The sequence below is a fragment of the Streptopelia decaocto genome (genome assembly GCF_964273445.1).
Source record: "Streptopelia decaocto genome assembly, chromosome: 5".
Lineage (NCBI taxonomy): Eukaryota > Metazoa > Chordata > Aves > Columbiformes > Columbidae > Streptopelia > Streptopelia decaocto.
This window is the reverse complement of record NC_138659.1, coordinates 59199786-59221101: the sequence shown is the minus strand read 5'-3', so window position 1 is coordinate 59221101 and position 21316 is coordinate 59199786. Positions and strand designations below refer to the sequence as shown.

At 51.7% G+C, this 21316-nt stretch overlaps 3 protein-coding genes across 3 annotated transcripts; all 3 read left to right on the top strand.

Moving 5' to 3' along the window:
* Positions 1-242: 242 nt before the first annotated feature.
* CALHM3 (calcium homeostasis modulator 3) lies at positions 243-3095 on the top strand (the record flags this gene model as incomplete). The annotated part of the gene is made up of 3 exons (XM_082053343.1): positions 243-529; positions 1432-1687; positions 2634-3095. 3 exons carry the CDS (start codon positions 243-245, stop codon positions 3093-3095), a joined length of 1005 nt encoding a protein of 334 aa, XP_081909469.1.
* Positions 3096-9212: 6117 nt separating this feature from the next.
* On the top strand, positions 9213-11668 carry CALHM1 (calcium homeostasis modulator 1; the record flags this gene model as incomplete). The annotated part of the gene is made up of 2 exons (XM_082053851.1): positions 9213-9761; positions 11201-11668. 2 exons carry the CDS (start codon positions 9213-9215, stop codon positions 11666-11668), a joined length of 1017 nt encoding a protein of 338 aa, XP_081909977.1.
* Positions 11669-14730: 3062 nt separating this feature from the next.
* CALHM2 (calcium homeostasis modulator family member 2) lies at positions 14731-19876 on the top strand. Its single transcript, XM_082054357.1, has 3 exons — positions 14731-14933; positions 16842-17820; positions 17904-19876. Exons 2-3 carry the CDS (start codon positions 17278-17280, stop codon positions 18318-18320), a joined length of 960 nt encoding a protein of 319 aa, XP_081910483.1. The 5' UTR covers positions 14731-14933; positions 16842-17277; the 3' UTR covers positions 18321-19876.
* The last annotated feature ends 1440 nt before the right edge of the window (positions 19877-21316 follow it).

The window sequence follows — 21316 nt, the reverse complement described above, 5'->3', positions numbered from 1 at the left end:
GCCCCAGAAGATATCCACTGGGTGAGAAACAGGCCTGTGAAAGCCACGTGCCAGTGAGGAAGCCCCAGGACAAGGTTTTGCCCTGCCACAGGAGCTTTCTTCCATCTCCATCCTCCTGCCCTGACCGACCGCGGGCTGAGCCACACCCCCCACCCTGCAGCATCAGAGGGAAAGAGCTGGACTGGCTGTGCCAAGCAGCCCAGGAATTTCCCAGGAGGATCACTCTTGGCTGAACGAACACGATGGACCGTTTCCGGACAATCTTCCAGTACTTCCAGTCCAATTCAGAGTCTGTAATGAATGGGATCTGTGGGCTGTTAGCCCTGGCTAGCGTAAAGATGTATACCTGCTTTGACTTCAGCTGCCCTTGTCTGCCCTGGTACAACATGGCATACGGCTTGGGGATAATGTTCGTACCCCCCATTGCTCTCTTTCTCTGTGGCCTCATCCTCAACAGACAGTCCCTGGTGATGCTGGAGGAGTGGAGGCGACCTCAGGGGCGCAGAAAGAAGGACCTCGCTGTCATCAGGTGGGGTTTGCTTCAGAAACAGTGTCCCTGTTTTCACCTCCTGCTTAGCTGTCTTGCCTCCATATCTTGCATCTTCCTGGTAATACATTTTCTTCTAAGCCCAGCTCCTGAGACCCTTCCCTGTGAGCCTAGAGGGGCAAGGGCACGGTATGTGCTTCCCAGGTGACCACAGCAGAAGTGAAGGCAGAGCCTTGTCCCCTCCCCAGGGGACACTAACTTTTATTTATGCTGCCACCCTGGAAACCTTGCTGCCTGCACTCTGATGGACACTCAGGGTTTCTCCTGGGGCTCATACATGCAAGCAGATGAGGCACCTGAATGTGCAGAAAGAATGGCACTTCCTTTATGGTCATTCTTTATCAACAGCCTTACGATTTCCCTCCCTTCATCTGAGTTTTTACTGACTTACACTGGTGGAAGGGAGGGCAGAATTACATTCAGTCTGTTATTATACATACGAAGTTTTTCCACTGCACAGATTGGCACAGAGTGGGACAAGAAAAGTTGCAGAGAAAAGTGATTTTCCAGGTAGAAACTCAGCTGATGAGAAAATAAAGATTGAATGAAGAAGACAAGGGAGACCTGACAAGGATTTGTGCATGGAAGACATAAGCATACAGCTGAGACAAGCGTATCATGGGAGGACCATGTACCACATCGAATGCAGGCAGCATGCAGAGCAATGCTGTGCATTGATACAGACCTTGCTGGGAGGCAGCACCAACAAAGAGATCCCAGAGCAGAAGAGGCATTAGCTGGAGTAGTGCCGAGGACAGTCCTGGGAGTCAGCTCCCTGGCTCCAGGAGGACTGTTCGGCATAGGGCAGCCTGTGTCCATCAAGGTTCTGGATGAGGAGAAAGATCCCAGCATTTACCCAGTCACTCGTCTCTCTCCTGCTCCAGGTACATGTGTTCCTCCATCATGCAGCGAGCCATGGTTGCCCCTGTTGTCTGGATCATAGTCACCCTCCTGGATGGCAAATGCCTGACCTGTGCTTTCAGCAGCTCTGTGGATCCTGAGAAGTTTGTGGGCTTTGCCAACACCAGCGTGGTGCAGGTGCAGCAGCTGTTGGCCAAAGTGCCCTGCAAGGATGACGAGTTCATGAGGAACAACACGTCCCGCAAGGCAGTGACCAGGTACCTGCGCTGCTGGTCCCAGGTAGGTCACTGCCAGCAGAGCTCCCCATGTTGGTGATGTGCCCAGGGCATGTGTCATCCGTTCCTGCTCTTCCTTGATTTGTCATAGCTTCATGATGGTCAGGCTGGGAGCAAGACTGCTTTTTGCTTCTTTATGCCCCAAAATATAGCCATCCTCAGTGGTAATCTCAAGAGTCAATAGGGGTAGAGAAAAGGAAGGAAATAAAGGCTGGTTTAATTAACAGAACTTTGTTTCTAGAAGAACCAGCAACTTCTAAACCCAGATAATAAAAAGCAGGTTGCAAGGAATGTGTCTCCTAAGGTCCTGTCCAGTGTCAGAAGACCATTCTAACTGCTAACCTCACAGATAGGACCTGCTGTTTTAAGGACAGTACACGCTGAGACAGATAAAAGCAGCTTGCTCAGGAACAACAGGACAACAGAACACAATGGGGAGTGGAGCCCTGGCTGGTCCCTGCTCCTGGTGTGGGAGTGCCAGGTCAGGGATGAGGACCGGTGGGAGTGCATTGAAAACAAGCCTTTCCTTCTTACCAAAGGGAGCTGCATGTCTGTCTTCACCCTCCTGAAGGGCCTCCCGGGCCCTGTAGCTGGTGTAGGTGGCAGGTGAACATCACTGGAGTGCCAAGAGGAGAGCACTGAAGTCCCCTTCCCCAGGGGCACCCCCATGCCCAAAGCAAATGCCTGGTTGCTCTGGGCTAAACTTTGCAAACATTATTCTAGTGAGCTATTGGTGCACAGATAATATTCACTGTAAGGAGATTATACTGACCCTCTGAGTTCAGTTTAGGGGTGTTGGGCTCCAGGGACAGATCAAGGACAGGAGTCAGATATGCCACACCTCCCCTCCAGCCACACAAATCCCCTGTCTCAGAGATACAGGCAAACAGCTCGTGCCTGTCCTTGTGCCTGTCTTGCTCCTGCTCCATTGCTTATTTCTTGTCACCCAGGCACTCGGCTGGAGCATTTTGTTGATCCTTATCATAGCAGCTTTCCTCGTCCGCTGGCTTCGACCTTGCTTCAATCAGACCGCCCTCCTGCAGGCACGACACTGGAGCAACTACATTGATATTGAGCAAAAGGTTTTTGAGGAAACCTGTTGTGAGCACAGCCGGCTCTTTGCTCACAAGTGCATCCTCCACTTCTTCAAAAGCATGCGGGAAGAGATCAAACTGCACAGCTTCAGCTCGCCTGAGGCGGGAGAGGGGGCTGAAGGAGAGGAAGATCTTCTCCGAGGCATCACAGATCAGGACCAGGTGAATAAACTTCTGAAGATGTGGTACTATGAGAAGCCTCCCTTGGATGTCTGCCAGGCGACCCAGAGGCATCCCTTGGGACAAGAGAAATCTCCTCTGCTATGGGCAGACAGCTCTGGTACCCGATCCAAATTCCCCCAGCACATCAATGTGTAAAGGGAGCTTTATCCTGCAGACACTGAATGGACACTGTCATGTATCTGCCCAAAGCAATTACCAACAGATAGATAACAGTGGTGCCCACAGCTTTCTTCAAAACCCCAACCCCAAAGGCTCAGCTCCAGGGCAGGCTTAGCAAAACTTCCAAAATAACCTAGCGATGCCCAGCACTTAAGATTCAAATGTCCCAGACTCAGTCACTGCTAACAACATTTCTCAAACAAGGGCTCAGTGTAGAGCTTTTGTCATATCAGAGTTTGCAGCTCCTTACAGCTGTGATAAAACCCTTCTGGCTTGAGGAAAGATTTAACCACTGCATATGCAAACTGACTGGAGCAGCAGCTTCACAGAGGTGTGAGGAGCTCCTGCCCATTTCAATGAAACCTGGTTCGGAAAGTTAGCAGTGCTGACACTGGAATAATTTAGTTGGCAACTCTTTTAGTACCACACCCAACATGTTTACTCAAAAAGGCAAAACCATCTCCTATGTCTTGCCTTCTGAGAGCTCTGGCTGCCCCCAGCCTAACTGCCAAACTGTTCAGCCTCCCTCTAGCAACCCATCAATATTTCCATGCGTTTTCAAAACAAAATATGGCAACACACTGAAACTCATGGAGCAGCACAAATTTAATTGAAGATACCTCTGGATAAGTGTCCCTGGACTGGGTTGGATTTGCAGAAGGAAAGGAGATGGAGCCTTTGCATGACATACTGGGAGCCAGGGAACTGTGCTGGGGTTCAGGTGGCTGCTGAAAGCACCAGCATTGGGCCATGGAAAGGACATGCTGACTCTGCTGGCGAAGGCTCAACCTGGATTTTAAACAGTCCCCTACTAGATTTAGTACAAACCAATCTATCCAGAGGGTCATCCTTGCATCACCTAGCTGGGCATTTCCATCCCTAGTTTCAAAACTGTTTGAATGTAACCGTATCTCTGAGCCTCTAATGCTAATTACTTTCTTATCTACCTTTTTCCAGACCCTGTTGGAGATGGTGCCAACTATGGCGCCTGTTTGACTGATATTTCTGTTCAGCATTGCTGCTTGGATGCATTAAAGTCTTTACTGCAAATTAACTCTGTACAGACACATATATTTCTCCAGGCTGAGGCTCGTACTGATGCCCATTTTGTCTCTGGGAGTGTGGGGGGCAAGGTGGAGGGGCTGTGAGGAGAGGGAGGGAAGAAGAAACATCTTGGTTGTGCACAGATGGACATGGCAAGCAGGGCCTCTAGGAGGAAAGAAGAGAGTGGGGAAGGGGCAAAGAAACCCGCCACCACATTGTGACTAAATCCAAAATGAATGGTCGAATTGAAAATACACATTAGTCCCTCAAATTAACTCGTCAAGCTGCTGGGAGGTGGGTCACCATCAAGCTGCTGGGAGGTGGGTCACCTCCTCCCCAGGATGTTTGTGTGCACAGGGTCAGAGAGGGAGGAGATGTTTGGCAAAACACAGGGAGGCCAAAGAACTCCAGTGCCCACTTGTGGGCAGCTGCACCCCTCTGCCATCTGGGGTCCAGCCAGGAGCTGTGGGGTGCAGAGGGATGGGCTGCGGAGTTTTTCTTATTTGCATGGCAAAATCAGCTCCAGCTGAATCCCTGAGCTCCACTGGACGTGTTCAGAGAGAGCACAATCCTAGCTGTGCCCTGTGCCGTTCAGGAACAACACAGAGGTCTTTCCACCAGGAGCTTTGTAGGTCCAGGGAGCTTCTGAGCTATCTTTATGAAACCAGCATTGCACTTCAAATTTCATCTCTGGATTACATTTATTGGACATGACACCACAAATCTCAGGTTGAGACTCAGGTCGGACTCACCATTCCACACTAGTCAAATTGGATATTTTCCTAATCACCCCAGAGCAGAGGTCTGCCGCTCCTCTTTGCAAGCTGCTTTCCATGTTCTCAAGTTTTAAGTCACCCAAGTGTGGCCACAAAATATGAAATGCAAAAGAGCAGAAGAGGAACAGCTTTGTTATCTGTATCACGAGGGAGAAAACCAGATGATTTAAGGGAGCTGCTGTAGGCCTTTGCAGGTCTGCAAGGCTCACACACTGCTGGGAGGGTCAGTCTGGTCACAGTGTAGCTCCACTTGGATGGGCCTGTGGGTCTTTATGTCTCCCAGCCTCCCTGAGTCCCATGCTGTGTTCCCCTTTGAAGACAGAGAAGAAATCTTCTCCATAGTGGTTCAGTTGTCTGTGGCACTCCATGATGGGACAAGGGCCAACAGACACAAACCCAAAATGCAGGAAATTCCATTTAAACCAAAGAAAACACTTATTTACTTCAAAGGTGATGGAACAGGCTGCCCAAAGAGATTGTGGCACTTCCATCCATGGAGATATTCACAACCCAATTAGAAGTGTCCATGAGTGTTCTCTGAGCAGAATGGTTGGACTAGATGATCTCCTGAGGTCCCTTCCCACCAGATCTGCTAGAACTGTGCATCCTCTTATGGGAGTGGGAGCAGAGGGGCTTGTTCATTATCTTCAGCAGCTCTTTGTCTCTCAGGACTGGTCTGATGCGCAACCTACAGGCGTGTCTGATGTGCTCAGGGATCCTCATCTGCCAAGAGCCTGGGAAACAGCAGGGCTGACTGCAGAAACAGCTTCTCCAGTCTTCAACTCTCCTGGTTGGTATTGCGAGCGTTTTCCTGTCACTCATCTCTGTATGCTATGTTGACTGGTACATGAAAAGGTCTCTCTGACTCCCTGGCTTGGTGCCTGTCTTGGCATCCAGATGCAGGGCACCACACTGGGAGAGACTTGGGCACGTATCTTCTCTCCCAGAACCTCATTCCCAAAGCACGAGCAGGCTGGGATTGTGGGAAGAAGCACCGGCTCTGCCTTCTCTTGCAAATCAGTTGGAGTGAACTTCCTGTTGGCAAACTCATGAAAACAAGGTCCTCCCTAACAAGGCAACACAGAAAGAAAAACCCAGGCATTGGCTTCTATTCCGGTTTGAAACCCACTGACTTACTGTGAGCTTCAATGAGAATGGCCAGTGCTGCACACCCAGCGAGCTCAGACCCCTCCTTCATGTTTAATGAAAGGCAGAGTTTTCCTGCAGATCAAAAAGCTCTCTGCTTTTTATGAGGTTGATTCACACATGCTTTGCTGTGAACTGCCCTTCAAAAAGCCACTCACCAGATGAACAGCGAAGCCAGCCAGAGCTCTCAGACAGCAATACAATAAGCCTCATCTATATTCATGCAGCCAAATCTCTTCCCGTTTGATGAGATCATGCAATTAACCTCTCCACAGCAGGCAGAGCTAACACTGCCCAGGTATTGCCCATGTGCTTTGTGCTCACCTCTGTGGTGGCGTCTCAGGGTGAACTTGGCACTGTCAACCGAGTCCCAGGGCTGGTATGGGGGAGACGTCAGAAAGTGCAGCACTGACTAATGGTCAAAACACCTGGTTTGGCTTCCTACCTCTGCTACTGACACACTGCAAAACCTTGAGGAAAAGTGTCTCCTGTATGCCACCCACTTATGCACAGCGTGCCTTGGTGACGTGTCTCACAGCCACCAATGCAGCCACGCTGGTGCCCAGACAGTCAGATCTATGTTTGATACTCATGCCAACAGCACTGGTGGGGCCTGGACCAGAGGGACTGAACATCTTGCTGGTAGTCAATACTGTAACCATCTGCTTTACAGCCACTTGTAGTCCCAATATTCCCCCATTTTTTGGCCAGCTTGAGGGAGCAACCTAGTGTGTCAAAGTTTCTCTGTGAACTGGGAACAGATGCAGGTGAGCACTGCCAACACAATCCACTTCTTTCAGGTTTGTGCTGTAGGAGCTAAGCCTGGCCCAAACATAGCTATCACATCTCACTAGTGTTTGTCTCAGTTCTGGCAAGCTGGGGAAGAGTCTGCCTGGTTGGCTCCATGCTGGCTACTGTGCACAGGATCTCTGCACCAGAAAGCCCCCAGGTCTGCAGAGCTGACAGCAATGAACTGAACTGAGCCATGCCCTTGTGAAAGGAGAAAGGGATGGAAGTGGTGGGGAAGATTTGCACCCCAGTATCAACACGTGGGACATGTCCATCACAGACCTGAGCTGGCTCTGCCCAGGTTGCTCCTGGTGTGCAAAGAGCAGGGAGGGCAATGCATGTACTCAGGTCCTCTTGGGTCCAGGTCACCTCGTGTTGCTACTGAATTAACAAGCCCAGGTAAAGTGGCATGGCTAAGCTGTCAGCAATCCCGTGCTGTACAGACAGGCCTGTCCAGCACCCACCTAGTTCAACACTCTCTGCACCATGCACTGGTTGCATGGGAAACGTGTCCTTGGATGCCTTAGCCTCAAGTCAAGGCATATGGCCAAATCCCAGCCCCAGCCTCTCCTGCTAAATGCATGCACATTGCTGGCTCAGGTAGTCCTTGCTCTGCCCTTCCCAGCAGGATTTGAGAGATCTTCAGAGGAGCAGCAGCTCCACTCTACCCTCAGCCCCCAGGGCTGCTGGTACCTGTTGGCCTGATGGGCAGGAAGGGTTCTGCACTGTCCATGCCTGCAGGTCATCTGGTACAGCTCAGAAACCTCTGGGGACAGGAGCCGCCCTTGGCAGGACTTACACATCCTCCTTGTATTCCTCCTTGCACATCCCAAATTTATCCAGGGGCTGGGATTATACCCACAAGAGACAGCTGCAAGAAGATTGTTTAGCCACTATCATTGCCATTTAGAGTAAAGTACACTCAAGCCCTTCAGAAACGCTCATTGAAAGTAGGTGAAAGGAAGAGGGAAAACCTGAATCTCAGAGCTCTGCTGGGCAGGGACCATCTCCCAAGAAAGCAGAGGCACCACAGAATCACAGAATGTTAGGGATTGGAAGGGACCTCAAAAGATCATCTAGTCCAATCCCCCTGCTGGAGCAGGAACACCCAGATGAAGTTACACAGGAACGTGTCCAGGTGGGTTTTGAACATCTTCAGAGTAGGAGACTCCACAACCTCCCTGGGCAGTTCCAGTGTCTGTCACCCCTCACTGAGAAGAAGTTTCTTCTCAAATTGAAGTGGAACCTCTTGTGTTCCAGTTTGAACCCATTACCCCTGGTCTTACCATTGGTTGTCATTGACATTGGAACTCTGATGCTTTCAGTAGGACCTGCCTGAGGAGCAGGTTTCATTCTCTGCACCCCTGATCCTGCAGCCCTCTCTCCTTTCTCTGCCTGTTTTTCTCCAGCCCTAAAGTCAGGAAAAGCACTGTGTGCCTCTGGATGTCACCAGACTGTTTGAGTCAGGTTTTAAAGGATATTTTAGCAAGCCGTGAGGGCATAGGGCTGTGAAAACCAAAGAGCTACAAGTGACATTTGGTAAGTCTGGCTGAAAAATGGACATTTGTAGGACGGAGAGGAATGAATAACAGAATTCGGCAGTACAGATAAAACATCCCAGAGCACCAGGAGCTTTATCTCTCCTTCCTCTGCCTTTCCTTTTTTCTTCCATGCCCTCTACAGAATAAAACAGAGAAAAGGCATTTCCCAGTAAAGCAGAACCAGGTACAGACCAGGGGTCTGGCAGATCTGTGAGGCACTTGCATTAAATGCTGCTGGGGTGATGCAGACATGGAGGGAGGTGAGGGAAGCTCTGATGCCCTGCTTTTCACTGTGTGCCAGTATGGCAAAGGTGGGACGTCCCATTCAGTCCTAGGAGGAGCATCCACCTCCTGCATTTGCAAACAGGTTCACTGAGGCCGACCAGCCAACTCCCCTTTCTGCCCAGTGCACACATTGCTCTGAAGAGCACACATTGACAGCCATGGTAACACCCGCACCCTTCAGCCACAGGGACTGGTGACCAGGAGACTGCAGAAATGGGGACATGGAGAAGAACAAAGCCAGGACAGCAAACCAGAAACAACCAAGGTCCCACAGATCCAAAGAAGAGCACGATTAAGCAAATTCTGAACTTTTGCAGGCAGCCAAATCAGCAGAAAAAAAAAATAATTTCATTTTCTGCTTTAAATATTGGGGCTGTAAGAGTGCATGACTGAATCAGTGAACTGCACAGAGGCTTGTTGATGCCCACCTTTGAAGAGGAAGTTTGAAAAAATGAAGTAAACCGAGGCCATAGCTTGGACTCCGTTGAGAGGAGGAATCACATCAAGGGAAGATGGACAAGTTTCGGATGATCTTCCAATTCCTTCAGTCCAACCAGGAGTCCTTTATGAATGGCATCTGTGGGATCATGGCCCTCGCCAGTGCCCAGATATACTCAGCCTTTGATTTCAGCTGCCCATGCCTGCCAAGCTACAACCTGGTCTATGGGCTGGGCATCCTCCTGGTGCCCCCCTTCATCTTGTTCCTGCTGGGCTTTGTGCTGAACAACAATGTCTCCATGCTGGCAGAGGAGTGGAGGAGACCCCAGGGCCAGCGAGGGAAGGACCCAGCTGTCCTGCGCTACATGTTCTGCTCCATGGCACAGCGGGCCATGATCGCTCCAGTGGTCTGGGTCTCGGTGACGCTGCTGGACGGCAAGTGCATCACCTGCGCCTTCTGCACCTCAGTGCCCGTGGAGACCCTGGGCAATGCTAGCCACCCCAGCCTCTCCCAAGGGGAGATGAAGCGGGTCCTCGCCCGCATCCCCTGCAAGGAGATCTACGATGGACAGGAGCTCATTGCCAACGAAGTGGCTGTCAGGTACCTGCGCTGCATCTCGCAGGTAAGAGGCATCAGGGCTGTGCCTTTGCTGGTGGTTCAGGTTAGGCACTGCCAGCCTTAGCTTTTCCTGTGAAAGAACCTCCTTGTTGAAATGAAGCTGCGAGAGCAGAGACTGGTGATTTCACAAGGGTACAAGATGTTCAGACTCAGCTCTGGGGATTTATGCCTCCAGTGTAGTGTAGAGACTAAAGCTGTAGGTCATCCTGATAATTCAGTCCCAGCCTCCTGCCTGGCCAGCTCAGGACTGCAGGGTAATGATACACAGCCAGGCTGTACACAGAGGTTCATTCAGAGCAAGTTCAGAAGGAGCTGATGTGGATGTTACTTGCTAGGTTGTGGGCTGTCATCCTCCTCATGTAACTCACCGGTTGTTCATGGTTGCTCCTGCTGCTTATTATAATGCATGCAAGCAATGAGCTGGTAACAGTCTATGCCACTTGCCTCTGCTACTTGCATGGAAGCAGCCAGAGCATGTTTATTAACCACTCCAGGCAACCACAAATGAAGAAGTGCCACTAAGCACCTGTCCTGTGCTTAATTCCTCTCAGGCCCTCTGCTTCTGGTCACCTTCAAGACAGGATGGTTTGACCCACTCTGATCATTCATGTACTCCTCTTTAAAAGCAGCTCTTCCCCCAACCTCCTTAGGGCAGACAGGAGTTATTGTCCTCAATTTAAGAAAATAAATGGAGGCACAGGAACTTCTCCAAAGACAAAAAGCAGACTTTCCTGGGTAGACCCTAATTCCCAACTACCGGGAAGCACTGGGAGCTGCAAAACAAGAGGTGCTACCCAGACACACCCCTCCCAGGTACACTTTTAGGGGCCTGTATTTACAGCGGGGCTCACCTCGTGAGCTCTGCCTGCACAGCCCAGCGGCAGCCTGCGCTGAGACCAATGGTGAACAAGACAGACCGGTCCTGGCTCTGCCCTCATCTCACCCCTCCTGTCAGACCCCATTAACAGGGAAACCTGTCGCCATGGCTTATCCACGATAGATGTTGCCTAGTCCAACAGCTCAGGAAAAGGGTTAGACAGATGCATAAACCTGGGGAGTATCCAGACCGATGTTAGCTGTGAGTCAGAGGACACAGACTATCCCAGACCCAAGTGAGGCACAGTTGTACCAGAGGCAGCACTGAGGGCTGGGTGAAGGATTCGGTCTGGTGTTATTTGAGGTCTCTACCTGCTGATGCCACACACGGTGAGAAGCAGAGAGGTGCTGCCTATGTGGGTGCATAGAACAAAATTTCAGAGCAGATGCACTTATGTTAACCGTTGGGTCTCCTTGTCCAGCATTTGCAATGTAAACTCAGTAAAATGACAAACAAGTCAAAGTGGAGCCAGGCTTGTTTGCAGCCCAGGGGGCTCCTGCTGGCTGGTGGGAAGTGCTGGGTGTGTGTTCTGCCTGTGATGGGTTTGGTTGCCCTCGTCCCTGCAGGCTCTGGGCTGGTGCTTCGTGCTGCTGATGACTATGCTGGCTTTCTTGGTCAGATCCCTCCGGCCCTGTTTCACCCAGGCTGCCTTCCTGAAGAGCAGGTATTGGTCCCACTACATCGACATTGAGCGTAAGCTGTTCGACGAGACGTGTGCGGAGCATGCCAGAAGCTTTGCCAAGGTCTGCATCCAGCAGTTCTTTGAGGGCATGAGCACAGACTTGACAGCTGGTCGCTGCCACCTGCCCAGGAAAGCCCCTGCAGATGCCGGGGAAGCTGCCGAAAAGCTCCTGGGCATCACTGACCAGAGCACCATGAACACAGCCCTGAAGAGCTGGCACAGATGCAAGCCCCCACTGCACCTCCATCCACCTGCCCTTCCCAGTGGCAATGGCTGGGCAGGGGGAGGGCAGCCCCCTGCGCACCCCTCTGTGCCCCAAAGGGAGATGGCTGTCTACTACAGCTGGGTGTGAGAGGGTGCAGGGCTGTGTGGAGGCTTTTGGGAGAGGGGCTGGAGAGAGGGCAGGCAGGCGGACATCTGAGCTGGGTAGGGGCGATGGGCAGTGCCATGGGGGCTGCAGGGAATTGGCACCCAAAGGGCTAGGCCTTGCCATTTCCATCCCATCTGCTCCCATATCCAATCCTATAGCACTGGTAATTCAAGCAAGGAGTTTTGTGCAGAGTTGTCCCAGGCCATGATGGACAAGCCCCTGGGATGCTGAAAAGCACAATTTCCTGTGTGTCCCACACCACCAAGAACCAGGTTTGTGTTGTGGCGGACAGACAGACACTACGAGATGCGTGAAACTTCCTTTCTTTTACCACGTGCTCAGCGCTGGGTAGCATGCATGGATTTTGTCAGTATTAAAAATCCCCTGGTGATGAAACAAGCTGAGGGCCCCCTTTCTCAAACCAAGCTGTGAAACTGAAAAGCCCCCTCCTTACCCCCCCAAACACTACATCCCCACAGACACACACACCTTCCAGGATAAGAAAAGCTTTAAATTAAATTTGACCCAAGCAACAAGCTAGTGAGGGGGCATCTTACGTTGTATTCCATGTGATGGGAATGTCAAGGTTGGCGTCACAGGTACTGTTCAATGAGACCACAGAGATGCTCCTTGAAGCCACATCTAGACGGAGAGCAGCTATCACTCAGCAGCATGGAGGATGAGGGCCCAGGCCGACCCCCTGCCACAGATTTGCTGCAGGACAGTTTGTTCTTGCAATTTTACCTCAACTCTTCCGTGATACAAAGACTGACGTTAATAACCTGCCTGGGTGTTTGTTTAAGGAGCCAAATCAATAATTCAGAACTACTGTTCAAACTCTATGCTCAGGCACAAAGGGTTATAAAAGCTATTTACAAAAGTTGTTGGTGTGCGTTTATTTGAATGCAATAAAAGGACTGGGAGGGCCCCCAGGCCAAGCCTGGGCTGCTGAGGCCACGCGAGTCGGGTTGCTTTGCCAGCGCGGTGGCCAGCAGTGAGCCAGCCCTGGCCCTCGGAGGGGAAGCCGGGGAGGCACCATCAACCCTACCCAGTACCAGGTGGCTGCACATTTCCACAGAAACTAATGGTGACAGGATACAGGCCCTCAAGGTGACTATGGAAATCACAGCCTTGAAGAGCATTCCCTGGTGGCCCTGATTTTATTACTGATACGCAGAAGGAAAACCCCTTTTGAGAGACAAGTTTTACCCCTGCCGCATCCCCTTCAAAATGCTCATCTCCTTGAAATTTCTGCTGCCTCATTCTTGTTCAGCTTATTACGGCTGGCTGGTAACTGAAGTGACTGTCGTTTACATAAACCTTAATTATCGGTGTGTAACTCCACAGAGGCTGTGGGGAGAGGAGAACAAAGGGCCAAAATGACGAGGAAATTCTCTGAGGTGTTGTAAGAAAGCCTTAGCAAGCCCATAGTCAAGGGCAGGCAGAATCCAGCTGACTCCCAGGAGAAAGGAGCATGACACAGATTTATCATTAATCTTCACACCTCCAAATTTAAATAAGGCACCTGCCCAGAAATTAGTAGGCACAAAAACCTGATTTACAAAGCAAAGGAGATTAAAAGATAAAGGCTGTTTCCACTCCTATTATTTGCAGTTCAGCATTGTCAATGTCTCAGCAACAAAGGCGCACTCAGAGTCCCCACAATGGCAAGCAGGGCTAGCGGGCACCACGGCAGAGTCATTAAGATAGCAAAAACACGTTGTGTATTTGCAAAGAGAGGCTTTTGCACTTTTAGTTTAGACTTTTAGGGTCAGAGCTCTGCCTCCACGCTGCAATTTCAGCAGCCACAGAGAGTCCCCACAGAGTAAGCAGGGTCTCCTCTCTTTCCTGGATTTTGGGACCACCTTTGATCACCTTTGGGAGGAGACCTTTCACTAGGCACCCCAACACAGTCCCTGGGATTTCAGCTGGGCTGCAGTCCCGGTGCTGAGCCTGGTTACCAGCAGCACCCGAGCACAGACCGAGCCCTGGGCCCCCTCGCCAAGTCAGTGGGTGCGGGAGAGGAGTCAGCCCCAGGCAGTCACTGAGGTTTGGGAGTGTACTGCACCCAAACACCTGCGAGCTGCAAAAACCCACCTGGGACCCCAGATCTGGGGGTAAGAAGGAGGACTCAGCCTAGAAATCACGGCTGAACTGCTGACGCTAGGCTGAGCTTAGCTTTGCTCTGGGCAGAGGGGAACATGGGTGTTGCTCAAGATTTGTCTGTGCTGAAGACATTTTCTTGGGAGGGCTGAGTTTAACCCCAGGGACACAGCGAGGAGGAGGCTGGGGAAGGAGGATGGGGCTTTCCAGCTTCTGCAACAGGCTGGGCAGGTGCTGGAGCCACGGGACAGACAGCAGAGAGAAGGGAGGAACGGAAGGGGAAAGTGAGGCGCGCTCAGCTGCCTCGCAGGCATCGCTCTGCTGAGGAAGCAGCGAGCGGAAAAGCCGAGCTGGGCAGGAATGCACCGCACTCGCCAAATCGTGGCCTGCGCCCAGCCCTGCACACATGGCTCCCCAGCCCTGCTGCTGGGTCCCAGGCAGTGGGAAGGAAACCCAGCCACCCTGCAGAGCTCATGATGGTGGGTTCCTGCTTCTTCCAAAAACCAACCAGGCTCTTCTCTTCCTCACCCGTTCTGTCAGCTCCCGTGCACAAAAGCAGCAGTTCCTGCCCCTTCACAAGGGATCAAAGGCTTCTCCCATCCACGACTGCATCCCCTGGGAACCATGGGGGCTGCACCCACTCCCCAGGCTGGGGGTTCCGGCGTCTCCCCTGTGCATCCCAGCAAGGCACCCCATCGCTGCCGTCCTCCAGGCAAACCCCAGGCTGTCCCAGCCAGACTGCACAGCTGCATCGCGGGTCTGAAAAAAGACGATGTGCTTTTTCCAGTGACTCATTCTCAGCCTTTCCTTTCCTTTTTTTTTTTTCTTTTTAAAGGCACAGCTTTGCACCCCATAGAAGCCAAGCGCCTACTCTTCGCCCCACCCAAACACAGGGCCCCAGAACAACCTCCTCCCTCCTCCTAAAAGCCGACAGCCGAGTGTGCGTTGCAGACTGAAAAAGGAAGCCGCCAAACTCTTAATGCTGTTTTTACCAGCTTTTGCTTCGCCCATTGGCCTGACCTCAGCTGCATCCCCACTTCCGTACAGCCCTGCACACTGCCGGGAACCCCCCACAACCAGAGCCGAAGCAAAAACCGCACAAAGAACTGAGAAGGCTCCAGAACTGGTTTCAACAACTTTTCAAGTAAGTGACTTCGCTTTTTTCTTGCTTTCATGTTTGTTTCGGGGAAAACACTTTAACAGAGGCTGCTAAGAAATTATTTGCTACAAACACTTTCTCCCCACCCCTCCTCCTCACCCCTCTCCTGGACAGGCACCATAACCCCCAAGCAGAGGAAGGGTAATTCCCCCCAAAAAATGCCATACTCCCCTTTGCCACCTCCTTTTATTTTTGCTTTGCTGGTTACCGGGCACTGTCAGGAAGGTCTCAGGGCCTTGTTTATCAGCGCTATTTGCTGGTAACTCTAATAACAGGGTTTTGAACCCCACGCACTAGAATAAGATCGCAGGTTTAGCATCTGGCTGCACATGTGGGGTACCACAAACCGGGGGCCTGATTCCCAGCACATGGCTGCAGTTTTCATCTGGTCTGTCTCCTTTACTGAGGGAGTTTTGCATATGGAAAACTGGGAAGATGCAGGAAGACATTAAGAGCTGCTTGTGTTTGAACTCAGCAATATCACTGCATGACTTTGAAGGGACTGCCATGGGTTAGACACTGCAGGGAACCAAGGCCAAATTTCTGCTCCCTTTCCCTCCCATTGCCCCACAGAGAAAGAGGGTAAAACAGGATTTGGAGGGGCAGCAGATGAACCGAAGCACAACAGTGATTAAAAGCACAGTGCGCAAGCAGCCCTTGTACAAGAGACCACAAGGATTAATGTGCCTTTTCCTCCTCTGCACGAATCTCCTTGCAGACTTCTCCCCACAGCTGGGGCCGGCCAGGGGAAGCCTTGCTCCACCCACGCCGGCTGGGAGATTCCAGCATCGGGGCAGATTTCGGGGCAGCCCTGCTGTGGGTCAGGCTCCCTGGGAGCTCTGGGTGTGCCCCCATGCTGCTGGCACTGCAGAGGGTGCCGGAGACGGTTATTTGGGTGCCCGAGTCCTTCCTGTCTCCAGCAAACCGTGATGACAGCAGTTACCCTGAGCCCTGCGGGTTTTGTCACATGAGTGAGGGTTCCCAGAGCGAGCAAGGTGCTTGGGGCTTCCTGAGACGAAACCCTGTGGGGATGTGGCACAGATGGAAAGTCACCTAAGAAATTATTTAAACGCAGCTTGCAAGTGGCATGGGGGAGCTGGGATGGGATGGGCTGGCATCACTGTGGAGGGAACAGATACACTTTCAAATTATTTCCCTGTCCTTAAAAAAAATCAGGGCACGTGCTTTCCCTCACTTGATCCTGAGAGCCTGCAGTCCGCACAGCTGAGGGCCAGCCGTGCCAGTGAGGCAGGCATCCCATTATAATCAGCATTGTACTGGGAGAAGGGGCTGGGGGAAGTTGCACAGGCAAAGGGCAGCGAAGTGCATCTCTGGCACCAAGTGTGCAGGCTGAGGGTCTCCATCTGAGGCCAGCAGTCCGAGGCCAAGCCAGGACAGGCAGCATGGTTATGTCAGCCAGCTGTGGGAGAGGAGCACCACACCTAGCCCTAGCAAAAACGCCTACATAATTGCTGATGCAGCTCTATTGGCATTTGGTGTTTGGATCCCGGGTCATCAAGATACGCTCTTCTTTCCCAGAAAGTAACTTCTCTTCCTGGTAGCAACAGCCCCTGAGCATCCGCTCACCTCTGTCAGTGGGGGCTGCTCCTGCCTGATCCTCTCCATTTCCCTGCCCCCAAACCTGCTGAGCCATCTCACAGCACCTCGTGCTGCCTCCCTGACATACCTTTGCCTGTTACTAAATATTAACTCATCGGGTCTGAAGAGGGACATAAAAGCCACACACAGCACCTTCAAGGCAGCGCAGCACCAGCACACACGTGCTGTGTGTACCTGGACTAGCGTGAGTCAAGCGGCAGGGCTGGGGACGCATCCCAACAGCAGTGCTCCGGTCCAGTTTCCCCAGTAACACAGCGTCCTCCTTCGTTGCAGGCTTGGGAGATCATCAAGTGTCCAGCAGCGACGCTGACAGTAATTGCCTCTGCAGGAGGTGACTAAAACCAAAGAGAAGGAAAGACGACAAACCTGCAAATGACAGTGGCAGAAACAGCTGTCCTGTTGGTAATCTTTGCTGCAGACCACATTTGGAGGTTCTGGTTTAGTCAGAAACTGAAATGACCAAGATTTCCCTCGCTGCTTAGGTTGAATCCCTCTTTGGCCACTTTTAAGTATCTCTGATATCTGCAACCACTTCCAGAGGCTGGGACGCCAGGCAGGAGTGACAGCGGTGAAGGCTCCTGGAGCAGCCCCTTGCACAACAGCCTGCCCAAGGCCATTTCACCCGCCATCGTCGCGTCCGTCGGTGCTGGAAGGTGGGCCAGCACAGCCCCCTGCTGCAGGGCACACCTCCCCTCATCCCCAGGACGAGATGGCCGCTCTCATCGCTGAGAACTTCCGCTTCCTCTCCTTGTTCTTCAAGAGCAAGGATGTGATGATCTTCAATGGCCTGGTGGCCCTGGGCACGGTGGGCAGCGAGGAGCTCTTCTCAGTCTTCGCCTTCAACTGTCCCTGCTCCCCTGCCCGCAACTACATCTACGGGCTGGCTGCCATCGGCGTCCCAGCCCTGGCCCTCTTCCTCATCGGTGTCATCTGGAACAACCACACGTGGAACGTGGTGGCTGAGTGCCACAAGCGTGGTACCAAGAACTTCTCGACTGCTGCCACTTTTCTCCTCTTTGGCTCCATCATGGGCCGGGCAGCCGTGGCGCCCGTTACCTGGTCGGTCATCTCCCTGCTGCGCGGGGAGGCTTACATCTGCGCCCTCAGCGAGTTTGTCAGGCCGTCCTCTCTGGACAAGTTCCCAGCTGAGTACGGGGCCGAGACGCTGGCCAGGTTTCCCTGTAAAGATGTGCCAGCAAACCTCACCAAGTACAGGGATGATGTGACACGGAGGCTGAGATACGAGTCCCAGGTAGGCATGCTGGGGAGAAAGCCACACAGAGTAGGTAAAACCACCGTGCCCTGTCCTAACACAGCCTCTCTCTCCTCTTTCAGCTCTTCGGCTGGCTGCTCATCGGCATTGTCGCGGTCCTGGTTTTCCTCACCAAGTGCCTGAAGCATTGCTGCTCGCCACTGAGCTACCGGCAGGAGTCTTACTGGGGCCAGTACCGCTCCAACGAGGACAAGCTCTTCCGCCGCACAGCCGAGGTCCACTCCAGGATCCTGGCGGCAAAGAACGTGAAGCAATTCTTTGGCTTTGTGGCCCTGGACAAGGAGGAGAAGGAGCTGGTGCAGGAGTTCCCAGTGGAGGGCGTCCAGCCGAGCCCCCAGTGGAACGCCATCACGGGTGTCTACATCTACCGGGAGAACAAGGGCTTCCCCCTCTACAGCCGGCTCCACAAATGGGCCAAAGGGGTGGAAGGGAATGGACCAAGTCCAGAAGGCCATGAAATGCTCTTTTTGGCTTCCTAAGACAGGTGCTGGGAGTGGTTCCCCAGATCACCTGGCAGGCATAACAGTATCAGTGCACAGCTGAGGGATTCACAGGGAATATTCCTCCCAGCAAAATTACTTCTCTTAGCAGGTAAATAGGGATCATCAGCTGCAAGGTAGAGGCTGACAGCAATACACTGAGCTGGGGAATCCCTCCCTCGTAGACCAATGTCTCGTTGCAGCTCCCAGAGAGCCGAAGGGAGCAGAGAGCAGACACACACTTCACCTCCAGTGCTCCCTGCCTTTTAATGCACCAGCAGAAACCTCAGGGAGCAAGAGGTAGACATGACATTTCTAACCATGACTCCTGCAGTCCCGTTCGTCTCCCCCATGGCAGGGTTAGCCCCAGCCACTCTGCACACCTACTTGTTTTATTGACATCGATTCCTTCTTCTGCAGTTGTGCAGCGCCTGTTGGGCAGGCAGGTCCTGGAGCACTTTACGGGCTTCACAGTGCAAGGAAAAAGAAGGAAGCAGTGGGTAAATGCCTGTGGCAAGGGGGATGCAATGGCACCTGGAAAGGAATGGGTCAGTAATACAGCAGCACAGCAAATAACTGAGAGACTAAGGCAGGAGGAATCACCGACATCCCCAGTATTCAGAAAGACACTCTGTAATTACCAAGTTGGAATCTGGGCAGGACACCAAACTTGTTTTGCTCTTAGTGAGGTGCCTGGTGATCCCTAATGAGCCCAAACGGTCACAATCATGAGTTTATAAACCCAGAAGACAGCATCATCAGCAGAACAGCTTTTGGGCGAGGTGGCGGCTCAGAGGAAGCAGTACCTGCAGGAAGCCACACTGCTGCCTGCTGCTCACCGCATCTGTCCTCCAACCACCAGACCAGAGGCCCGCTTGTTCGCGTTGCAAGTTGCAGCAAGACCTCAACCAAAATTTTACATAAATGTATGTATACATACATACATAAGTGTATATACTATGTAATTATAGTTAGTTAGCTATATTAATGGAGCATTGTAGGGAAAAGGGTGAGAAACTTGCCAGCCAAAAGACCACATTACATATACCCATCTGCTGCGGTGGCACTGCAGCCCTGCAGTGATGAGGGATAGTAGGAACTGGAAGAGGAGAGCAGTCCTGTCCCTACCCTCCTGCCACTGAGCTTTCTTAAACCCTTTCCACTGCCTTAAATGGTCTCTGCAGGGGATGGTCTTTTTTATGGACTAAGTTGCACCCTGAGAAAGCAAAGCCAGAGAGGTGTAGAGGTCCTGTCCTCGCTGTGATGCTGCGTTGACTGTGGCTTCAAGGCTGCTCCTCTGGGACAGTGGAGCAGTGGCCCTTTTCTCCTGAGGGCCGGCCCTATGCACCCAACGCTGTTCCAAGAGTTGGCAGCACAATGAAGTTTGGTTTTCCTACTTGCACTGTTTTTTTATAGGAATAATTTCCTTTTATGCTGTGCCGTTTACCGAAAAGCCTTACATTGTTCAAAAAACGACTCAAACCCAAAGAACTCAGAGGGGCTTACACACATGGAGATTTGAAATAAATTATTAAATAAGAGTTATTTTTCATTGCCTTCTGAGTTTTTTTTGGGGGGGCACAAAAGGCACAATTTAACATTCTCTTTGAACTCAGGGACTGGAAACTTATTATTTCTTTCTATTAAACATTCAGTTCCTCTCCTATCCAAATGACTCCAGAATGCGAAGTTTTAAAGTATTACCACACATTACAAGTTAGTAACGCTGCTTTTTAGTTATTCTTGCAGTCAGTAACAAAAATCTTGTATAGCAGGATATACAATTGCAGCAAAGAAAACATATTTAGAAACCTTTTAACAAATATATCCCATTACAAGAGAGAGCTGGAGGGTATTCCCTTGCATTAAGAGGCTGGAACACTGCTTAATGGGCAAGGCAATGCAGCACCCATGTTCAGCTTCTCTACAGATCTCCCTTGCATTTGTGGGAAGGCTTGGCTACCAGCTACACCAACAACTAATCTGCAGGAACAATCATATGCAAGTTAAATGAAATTGCATTCACTTGAGATGAAAGAGAGTTCATTTGCATTCCTTCTCGTTGGCCCTCGAGTGTGAGTGTGCAGACACGCATGCCGCCCCCACACACAGGTCAGCAGACACAAGGTGACTTGCTGAAACAGAGCAGCGTTCTCCTTCCTTCCTTCCTTCCTTCCTCCCTTCCTTCCTCCCTTCCTTCCTTCCCTTCCCTTGCCTCCCTCCTTGATAGTCCTCGTTGTTCCTTTGAACCACCTGTGCTCCAGTTCCTTCTCCTCCCCTCCTTTGAAGGAAAGGGGCAAGACACGACACTTGACAATGGATTTGTTTATCCTAAGAATAAACCATGAGCATAAACCAGTTCTTGCTCTGTTTATCTCCCTTCTCCTTTAATTCCAGCCACTTTCCATGTGCTGGGATGGGCTCTCGGCTTGTCTAGCTTGTTCATTTTCCCTCCTCTTATTGGAGAGGCAAGTTGGAGTGGTCAACTGACAGTGAGGAGTGGAACAAGCCACTGCACTCAGAAATATTTGTTTGCAATTATAGGGATTTTTTTTCCCTCCTCTGCAGCCCTGAGTATGGCCCCTGCTGAGACAGCCCTGGGCTTCTGGCCCTGGTAGCCCATCAGCATCCTCACACATACCCCTGCTGTCCCTGTTGCTCATCCTTCCCCAGTGACAGACGTCAGCCCACGTGGCCTTACTCACCAGCACAAGCAAGCGGGCCAGGTTTCTCACCAAAACGCCAAGGTGGAAATCGAGCTGCCTGTCTCCCTGGCATGCCAGATCACACGGGCTGCGAGCTCACGCTCCCTCTGCTTTCCCTCCAGAATCCAAAAATAACTCTATCACAGAACAATCAGGGCACACTTCCCAGCAGCAAGATGGGTTCCAACCACATTGCTCCAGTATGGAGAATTAGACACAGGTCTAATCTTCCCTGCTGACTACTGTAGAGACTATAATAGTCCCGGTAGTCAAGAAGAAATAATACCTCAA